This window comes from Oryzias melastigma, linkage group LG8, assembly GCF_002922805.2.
Source record: "Oryzias melastigma strain HK-1 linkage group LG8, ASM292280v2, whole genome shotgun sequence".
Lineage (NCBI taxonomy): Eukaryota > Metazoa > Chordata > Actinopteri > Beloniformes > Adrianichthyidae > Oryzias > Oryzias melastigma.
Genome location: NC_050519.1, coordinates 5,491,502 through 5,501,849, shown reverse-complemented (window position 1 = coordinate 5,501,849; position 10,348 = coordinate 5,491,502). Strand labels below are relative to the sequence as shown.

At 36.6% G+C, this 10,348-nt stretch overlaps 1 protein-coding gene across 1 annotated transcript in view; it reads right to left on the bottom strand.

Moving 5' to 3' along the window:
• The window catches only part of rnd2 (Rho family GTPase 2), a 48,898-nt gene that overhangs the window by 9,887 nt on the left and 28,663 nt on the right, over positions 1–10,348 (bottom strand). Inside the window, exon 3 of the mRNA XM_024272101.2 lies at positions 2,978–3,087. Within this exon, the coding sequence (XP_024127869.1) occupies positions 2,978–3,087 (110 nt within the window). The remainder of the gene's footprint in view (positions 1–2,977; positions 3,088–10,348) is intronic.

Genomic DNA, 10,348 nt, shown 5'->3' with positions numbered 1-10,348 from the left:
ACATATACATATATATGTATATGCGATATATATATATATATATATATATGTATATGCGATCTATATATACATATATATATTATTATTTATTTTATTTTTTTCGGGTCATTCTACTTAAATCTCAGAAATTAAGGGGGTATTCAGACTGGACATACACACATACTGTGTATATATACATATATACAGCATTATTGATTAATTTTTTGGCTAAAACATCTTAAAAACGTTTTACAAAAATGAAAAATATATTGACTCAAACTTTAACTTTAGAAATTCAACAAGAACAATTCTTAGAGACTGTATTTCCAAAATGTGAATTCCCTCATACCCGCTGGGCTCTGACTTCTTATGAATACTGGCCTTTTCTTACACAGTCTTCATCAACAAATCTATTTCAGGTTTCACTCAGGAAAGGTTGAACAGTCTTCTCTCCTGAGGTATTAAATGTCACTTCGGAAACTCAGCTGAACCAACAGCCTCTCTCCTCCCATCCGAGAGATTGTCCGCATGCCGTGTGCAGGGAGTCCGGGTGTCCATTCATCCCGTCACACTTAACACAACCTTCGACCTTCCGCGCCCATCCCCAATCACATCCATTCACAAGCTTTGATTGTTTAACCCTCTCTCCTCCCCCAGCTGTCATGTAGAAACCTCCGAGCCCTTTTTCTTTCAGGAGGTCAAGAGTCTAATTTGGGAGGGCGATTGTGCAACAGGTTTTCCGTGTGCCCCTGAATTTCGGGGATTACCAGGGTGACAAGTAGAGGGCAGGGGTCACGGCAACCCCCTGCCAAGAAATTCATGGGAAAAGCTAAGGCAGGACTCGTTGTTGACAGAAGCCACTGAGGCTTGTCAGATGTATATGTGAGTAGAAATATGGGTTGGATGGACCAAAACTTGAGGAGAAAAGCGTCTACCTTTAAACCTCTGAAGAAGAGGCCAGTCGTGGGAACTGCCTTTATGTCCCACGGAGGGGTGCAGTTCAAAGACACATGGCTTCAAGATAACCAAATGAAAAGGCACAGGGCGGTTTTACATCACGTGTCAAAGTCAAGGCCCGGGGGCCGGATCCGGCCCACTAGGTTATTATATCCGGCCCTCCAGTCCAGATCATTTTGTATTATTGTTATTGATGGCCCGGTGTTATCTTGCGCTTATTTGATTCTTGTATAATTTTGACAAAATGTATTTTTTTTTTGGAGAGTAAATTATTGAAAGTTATGTAAGGTTTAAGTTGATTTATTCTGGAATATTCCTGCCTTTTTATTATTCATAATTATGTTTAAAAAGTTACAGTTTGAAAGTTTTAGAAATTGGCTCTGTGCTAGCTTTTTGGACTATTCTGGCATTTACTAAGATTAATTAAGAGTAATTTGGGCTTTTTTTTGTTTTATAGGCTGTTTTAAGGTTTAGCTAATATTTCAGCTACATGCTAGCTGTTTAAGCTAATTTAGGCTTTTCTTTTTACGTTTTTTTCGGCCGTTTTGGAGTTTGGCTAATATTTTAGCTACATCCTAGCTGTTTAAGCTAATTTAGGCAGTTTTGGAGTTTAGCTAATATTTCCACTACATGCTACGTTTTTAAGCTAATTTAGGCTTTTCTTTTTAGGTTTTTTTGGGCTGTTTTGGAGTTTAGCTAATATTTCAGCTACATGCTACGTTTTTAAGCTAATTTAGGCTTTTCTTTTTAGGTTTTTTTTTTCTGTTTTGGAGTTTAGCTAATATTTCAGCTACATGCTACCTGTTTAAGCTAATTTAGGCTTGTCTTTTTAATTTTTTTGGCTGTTTTGGAGTTTAGCTAATATTTCAACTACATGCTATCTGTTTTGGCTACTTTAGCCTTTTATGTTAGTTTTTTTAGGCTGTTTTGGAGTTAGGCTAATATTTATATGCTAGCTGTTTTGGCTAATTTTGTTTTTTTTCAGTTTTTGGGGGATATTCTGAAGTTTAACTATTTTTTTCCATCTACATGCTAGCTGTTTTGGCTTACCTAGATTTAATTTTTCTTTTTTTGGCTTGTTTTTTACACTAATCAGGCATTTCACTAATATTTTAGCTGGCTATCAGCCTCAGCGTTTTCAGCTATCAGCCTCAGCGTTTTCAGGTATTAATTTCAGCATCTTCAGCTATCAGCACCAGCATTATCACAGGTACGGCTATATATCTAGTTTATAATTATGTTAAAAAGTTATGTTTTAAAGTTTTAAAAATGTAGTTCAGACTAGCATTATTAGGTAGTGCTATATATCTAGTTTATAATTATGTTAAAAGTTACGGTTTTAAAAAATGTAGTTTTAGAGTGTTCAATAAATGTTTATCCTTTTCTGCCTGTAACCTAAGCTGTATTTTAGATTTTGGCATCTTGTGCGATAGAGTTTGACACCCCTGTTTTACATGATGCAAACAAACCCGTTAGGATGGGCCTTTATCCACCTCCAGAACTTTATTTGTGACCACAGCGTCTGAAACTGACAGTAAAAGCACACCATAGGCAAAGATTGAAAACCCCACCCAACTAATACACCTTTTTTTAACTCCAGTATAATAACCTCTTAGCAACTAGCTGTCTTTACAGCTCTCGTCTGGGCATAAAAGCTAAATTTTGCATTCGTACAACTTAAGGAAAGTCATATCCCAGCTCTGCAGTTGATAAAGTTGGTTAATTTGCATATCTGACGTTTCAGTTGGCCCCACTCGGGTGCAAAGCCTCTCCTTTCATTCTTCGTGCTGACCTTAGATTTCTCCCAGGGACATGGGTCAAGTATCTATGGACAATTTGATGAAATAAAGGATTGGGAGGCCTTAACCTCTGAGCTGATTTCCTCTGTGTTGAGCTGTGAAACGCTGCTGCCACAGAAATCTGAGATGCTGTTCAGGAAAAAAAAAAAACACACAAAGCTGTTTTCTGCTGCGTTTTGCCGTATGGCAGCAGATATTAAATGCTGATGTAAAATATTAAAGGAGAGTAATAAAACACTGACCTTTTTTATGACACTGTCGAGAGTCTCTGGGCGGCTGATGTCAAAGCAGATGAGGACTGCATCCGAGTCGGTGTATGCCAGCGGCCTCACATTGTCGTAATAAGACGAACCTGCGGACACAACATAACATATGGCGTGAGGTCATGACATCTTTAAGGAATTCCTTTAAGGGCTTGGTTTTTAGCCAGGTTTTACTCCACAAGGATCTGCATTCTAACCACACGGCTCCTTCTGTCAATTAGAAACATGCTCGTACGTCACTGGAAGGTGAGCCTGAGGTCATAAATGCACGCGGAGCACATTAGAGGGGACACGCACTCGGACATGCTGCAGCTTGACTGCACTCTGCAGATGCAAATGAGTCTTAATCCCTACATTTATTCATGCATATTTAGGTAACGTTTTCTCTGGGGTTTCCACGCACCTGTGACCTCCCTTTATTACTGTGTTTCAGGAGGAATGTCGAGGGGTTACTCAATTGAGGCTAAACATTTATGGTTTTCCAGAAAGCTACACATATCCAAATTTTCATGTCTGTAATCTTCACAGAAAAATAAATTCTAAAACATTTTAATAAAATTAAACCAATAAATAGTCTGTCCTCTCCCGTCATAGTTCTGACTGCAGAAGGGTGGAATAAAAAGTCACGTTCAGTGAGATTGAGAAAAAATAATTATGCGTTCCTGATAGTGTTGGGCCACAGTTTGGGGACGCCTGCTTTAAGGTGCATTCACACCGAAAGTGATTCGTCAATGGTACAGGCGCACTCTGAGGCAAGTCTCTAAGCACGATTTGAGCAGCGCAGTTAAAATTTAAATATCTGAAGTTTGACAGATTGCCAATCAGAAACTCAGCTTTTGTCACGTGATGTTTTCAGTGACTTCCGCTCCCATATTCCACCACATATGCCGGCAGACAGAGAGCCGCGGCGGGGCTGGCTCGGACCTCATTGAAACATTAAAAAAAGAAAGGGATAAAGCTCCCCTTACTTTGTTCTTCGGTTAATACGAGACAGTCGGCAGACACAGAATCACAGAAACACAGCAGAAGCGGCTGTCATTCAGACACAGTCCGATGTACCGGGAAAATCTTTTAATAATAATCATATAAACTCAAACAGGGAGACACGATTACCAATATTTTTATAGAACTCTCCATAATAAATAAACCTTCTTTCTCAAAATCTTCTCTGTCTTCCATACATTCTAAGTGACATATCCACAGACACCGTTCCTTAGCGATCATCCTAAATGCATTAGATGGTAGCTCCTCCCACATGCGGCCGCAGTGTCGAACACTTTTTTTGACAGGCGACCACCAGCAAATTTGTAGTGCGAATCGTATTCGGTGTGAATTCACCTTTAGAGACCATCTTTACAGGAGACAATCGTATTTATAGTGACACAAACAACAGGATCTGCAAAGCAAGAGGAGCATCTGGTGGTGTCTAAGTTCAAAGTAGGCTTTAATTTAAATTTTCAATAATATATATAAATATTTAGCATAGGTTGCTGCCCCCTGTTTCTGTTTGTATCTGCATTATTATTATTTTAGAGGACTTTTGTGTTTAAAAATATCTAAGATTGGGTTTTAATTTGTAAGATTGTTAAAACATTAAGGTGTCCCATGATTCCAAGATAAAAAAATACAATATTGTGGAAAAGTGTCTTCATTTCCGTTATTCCATTCAAAACAATTAACTTTTCCGGATTAAAGATTCTTGGCACAATGTTTTATTGATTTAAAGTATTTATTTATTCATTTATTTTTACATAAATTGGGGTTCAAACTCATAAAATCCACTAAAATAGGATTTCAGGAAAATTAGAACACTGTGGAAAAATCACCATTTATCTAAGATAAAGACAAACATTGAACTTTTCCATTATATTCAAATTTTTTTCAATGATTTCTTTAACTCCAGTCAGATTTCAGTAAAAATGTGTGCCACTTTTTGGAATGTCAAATTTTTTTGACCACTATATAGAACTATTTGTGTTTACTTTATATCAAGTAAATGTTTAAAAATTAGATATCTAAACATTTCCAAAGATTAAATGGTTACAGTAGAAGACTTCAATATGCAGATATATCTTTCAGAACACTATTATAGAAGACATCTAATAGGACAGAATAAAGTAGAGACCTACAAAAGATGTACATTACTTATCTAATAGACATCTTGTGCCCAATTGGGTAATTATTGCTTATTTTGATGATATCTGAGGTTTGTGGTTTAGCGAGTCACTGTTTTATACAACGTCTGGTCTGTTTCTGCTCTCATTAGAAGCCTTGTAAAAACGTCTGGGTGCTTGATCGCAATAAAACTCACATTTTTGGTGGCACATGTGAAACCACAGCAGAAAACGACTAAATTAGATTAAATGTTTGCACACGTTGGAATGTTTAACATCTCCAAAGTGACATTTGTTTCCTGAAGGTCATATAATCTAATTGATTTGAATTTTGGTGCATAAGTGCTGCATGCCAGACCTGACACAATAAACAGCCTGTTAAAGAGCTGAATGCCTTTGTCTGGATGGCAAATGGAGTCTGCATAATGGAGCAACAGCATGTTTTAGCATCTCCGGGTTCTCTTTGTTGGTGATGGAGTGAGACCCTGACAATAGCTGCACGCGGCCCGCATCCCCCATCACTCAGCTAGCTGTCCCGCGGTGACCTGTTTCCCCCCCAAGGAACAATGCAACAGGCCGCTTGCTGCAGCATCACAGGCAGCACAATGAAGAATAGTTCCTTTTGTGTTCCTGAAAGTGAGAGAAAAGTGCTCGTTTACAATCTGTTTCTCCCTCAAATTCACCCAAATTGTGTTTTTTATAATCGCTTGTGCACATTACTGCCCCCTATAGTTAAAAAGGAAAAACTGTGAACATCTTCATAAAGAGAAAATTTGATATTGGCAGGTTTTATACCAGGAGTGTCAAAGTCAATCGCACAAGGGGCCTAACTCCAAAACACAACACTCTAAACACTCTAAAACTAAATTTAAAAACTTTAAAGCCGTAACTTTTTAAAAAAAATTATGAACGAGATATATCATTACCTGTGATAATGCTAATGTATGCTGTAAGCTGAATTTGGTAGCTAAAGATGCTAGTCCTGATAGCTGAAGATGATTAAATTGATAGCTGAAAACGCTGAAGTTGATAGCCAGCTAAAATGTTAGCTAAATGCCAAATTAGCCTAAAAAACACCTTTAAAAAAATCTTAGGTTAGCCAAGACAGCTAGCATGTAGCTGAAAAAAATGACTAAACTGTAAAATATTCTAAAAAAAAAAAACAGAAAAAAGCTTAAGTTAACCAAATCAGCTACCGTGTAAATATTAGCTAAACTCCAAAAAAGCCTAAAAGAATATTTAAAAAAAAAGGCTAGATTAGCCAAAACAGTTAGCATGTAGCTGAAAAAAAAAGCTAAACTGTAAAATATCCTAAAAAACTGAAAAAAACTTAATTAAGCCAAAACAGCTAGCGTGTAAATATTAGCTTAACTCCAAAACAGCCTAAAAAATCTTAAAAATAAAAGGCTAAATTATCCAAAATAAGCTAGCATGTAGCTGAAAAAAATTTGCTAAACTGAAAAAAGCTTAAGTTAGCCAAAACAGCTAGCGTGTAAATATTAGCTAAACTCCAAAACAGCCTAAAAGTCTTAAAAATAAAAGGCTAAATTAGTCAAAACAGCTAGCATGTAGCTGAAAAAAATAGCTAAACCATAAAATATCCTAAAGAAACTGAAAAAAACTTAAGTTAGCCAAATCAGCTACCGTGTAAATATTAGCTTAACTCCAAAACAGCCTAAAAAAATATTTTTAAAAAAAGGCTAGATTAGCCAAAACAGCTAGCATGTAGCTGAAAAAATTGGCTAAACTGTAAAATATTCTAAAAAACTGAAAAAAGCTTAAGTTAGCCAAAACGGCTAGCGTGTAAATATTAGCTTAACTCCAAAACAGCCTAAGAAAATCTTTAAAAAAAAGGCTAGATTAGCCAAAACAGCTAGCATGTAGCTGAAAAAATTGGCTAAACTGTAAAATATTTTAAAAAAACTGAAAAAAGCTTAAGTTAGCCAAAACAGCTAGCATGTAAATATTAGCTTAACTCCAAAACAGCCTAAAAAATCTTAAAAATAAAAAGCTAAATTATCCAAAACAGCTAGGATGTTGCTGAAAAAAATAGCTGAACCATAAAATATCCTAAAGAAACTGAAAAAAGCTTAAGTTAGCCAAAACAGCTAGCGTGTAAATATTAGCTTTACTGTAAAACAGCCTAAAAAAATCTTAAAAATAAAAGGCTAAATTAGCCAAAACAGCTAGCATGTAGCTGAAAAATTAACTAAACTGTAAAATATTCTAAAAAAACTGGAAAAAGCTTAGGTTAGCCAAAACAGCTAGCGTGTAAATATTAGCTTACCTGTAAAACAGCCTAAAAAATCTTTAAAATAAAAGGCTAAATTAGCCAAAACAGCTAGCATGTAGCTGAAAAAATAACTAAACTGTAAAATATCCTAAAAAAAATGTAAAAAGCTTAAGTTAGCCAAAACAGCTAGCATGTATATATTAGCTTACATCCAAAACAGCCTAAAAAATCTTAAAAATAAAAAGCTAAATTAGCCAAAACAGCTAGCATGTAGCTGAAATGTTAGCTAAACTCCAAAATAACCTAAAAAATCGTTGTAAATGCCAAAATAGCTTAAAAAACGAGCAAAAAGCCAATTTTTAAAACTTTAAAACCTTAACTTTTTTTTACATAATTATGAATAATAAAAAGGAGATTATTCCAGAATAAATCAATTTAAACCTTAAATAACTTTAAATATTTTACTCTCCAAAAATATATTTAGTCAAAATTGTACAAGTTAGAAATAAGCGCAAGAAGACATTGGTCCTTTAATAACAAAATTAAACGATCTGGAGGGCCGTATGAAGCAGAAAATAATACCATTCTTTAAAAGAATTTAACTCTCTTAATATTTTAGGGAAAATGAATAGAAGTAAGCATCTTCATCAAATGAATATGAATGATTATCCTCCTATTTAATCTATTTAGGTCAAGATTAGTTTGACTCTTTGATGCTGAGAGAGCAGGACGTGTGCGCACAGATACAACAACCGAGGAAAAAGTGGGGAAGAAAAGCAACCTATAACACAAAAGTCCAACAGTCAGCAAAGCTCACATTGTTCGACAGCCAACTCTGATTGGTTGCGGTCACACATGAGGAGCTGTAGCTGCTGAGGTTAGGCTTTAATGTGTATCTCAGAGCGTCAGAGCCCAGCTCAGGTCGGAGAAGAAAAGCAACGGAGCATTTGGGGATAGAGGGGAGGAAAACAGAATTAATGGTTTGAAAACAGGAACTGGTCGGGATAGGGCGAGAAAATGGGATTTCCTCAATGAGGAGAAGGGCTTTCAGTTGATTGAAAACCAGTAGTTTGTTCAGATTTAATTATTGGAAAGATCAGTTTAGAGTAATCGTAATAGGACTGTCCTCCCAGAGCAGACGCTCGGATCTCCTTCTGCTCTGAGTGACAGAAAAGCTGCATCAGCACTTCTGCAGCGTCCGGAAAAAATTGCACTGAGAGACAGCAGAGGGGAAGAAACCAGCAAGGCACTACTAAAGTCCAATCGCCATAGCATCTGAGAAGAGAATAGAGGACAGAGCCGCTTCTAAATGGGGATCCAGAGTGTTTTTGCTCAGTAATAGGAGACTCCGCAGGACAGATCAAATAAAGAGGTATGGGAACTCTGGGCTGTTGGTGGGGCTGCCCTGTGCCCATTCACTGCGAGGTGGAACAAAAGGTCAATTGAATTTTAGACAGAAGGAAGGAAGAGATGGATGAAGCAGGAGGGTGGGGGAGCATGCAACCTGGCAGGAACCATTAAAAACTCTCAAGCCTGGCGAAGGGTGTGGAGTCTGCCACACAGTGCCAAAGAAAAGACCAACAAAATCCTCTTTCTGTGCTGTCTGATTTACAGTTTCTCACTGCGGTTTACGTCTTTATTTCTAATTAGTGCTAAGGAGATGCAGAGAAGAGGTGACAGAAGTAGGAGGCAAGCCCCGCCCATCAGTCAAGCTTCATCAAAAGCCAGAAATATCCCAGAGGCTGCTGAGGCAGACAGGAGCTCGTGGAGTGCTAATGTACAGTAATAAGCCTTGAGGGTTTGAGCTATAACTTCATTTATGTCTCTACACGCTTTCGCTCCTCCGCGGGGAAAAGCCTGTCTGAAACATGACAGCTCTCTAACTGTTCACTCAAACGTTCCCCTGGGATGGCCTCGCTGTAAGAGGACAGACGATCAAATAGACTTTATGGAGAAACTAGAAGAAAACTTCATTTATCTTATATCACAGGAGGAGTCTGCTGTCTGTCTGTCAGTTTGTGGCACAGCTGAAGAGCAAACCGTTGTGAATGCGGAAGAAGCCTGAGGCTTTTCCGATGTGCTCATAAACACCCTCATTAGACTATTTGAGCGCTCTTTTGTAAAATGAACAAAATAATAATGAATTAAGGACAACACAGCCGTCAAGTCTTCTCTCTTTCACCATTTTCATCTTCAAAGTAAAAGCAAAATCATCACTAGGGCTGCCACAAACAATTATTTTAACAGTCGACTAATCACGATTAGGTTTCCGACTAATATAGTATAGTATATATATATATAGTAACTAAAAAAGACTACTAGCTATATGGCATTATATGTAATAGTGCTGCTGTGAATGCTATAAGCTGAATGTGGCTGCCGAAGATGCTAAAACTTATAGCTAGCTGAAAATGCTGAAGCCGAAAGCTAGCTAAAATATTAGTTTAAATGCCAAATATGCCCCAAAAAACAGATTTTTTTTTATTTTGACTAAACAGCGAGTGCATTATTAAAATAATAGCTAAAATCTGAATTATTCTAAAAAAACAGGAAAAATAATTTTGCCTAAACAGCTAGCATAATGCTAAAACATGAGCTAAATTCCAAATTATCCTCAAGAAACTGGAAAAATGTCTAATTTGACAAAACAGCTAGCATAATGATAAGCTATTAGCTAAGCTCCAATTTAGAATAAAAAACTGGAAAAAATTCTAATTTTGCCAAAAAAGCTAGCATAATACTAAAACATTAGCTAAATTCCAAATTATCCTCCAGAAACTGAAAAAAAAATCTAATTTGACAAAACAGCTAGCATAATGCTAAAATAGTAGCTTAACTCCAAATTATCCTAAGAAAACAGGAAAATTTTCAGATTTTGCAAAAACGGCTAGCATAATGCTAAAATAGTAGCTAAATCCCAAATTATCCTAAAAAACAGGAAAATTTTCAAGTTTGGCAAAACGAGCTAGCATAATGCTAAAATGTTAGCTAAACTCCAAATTT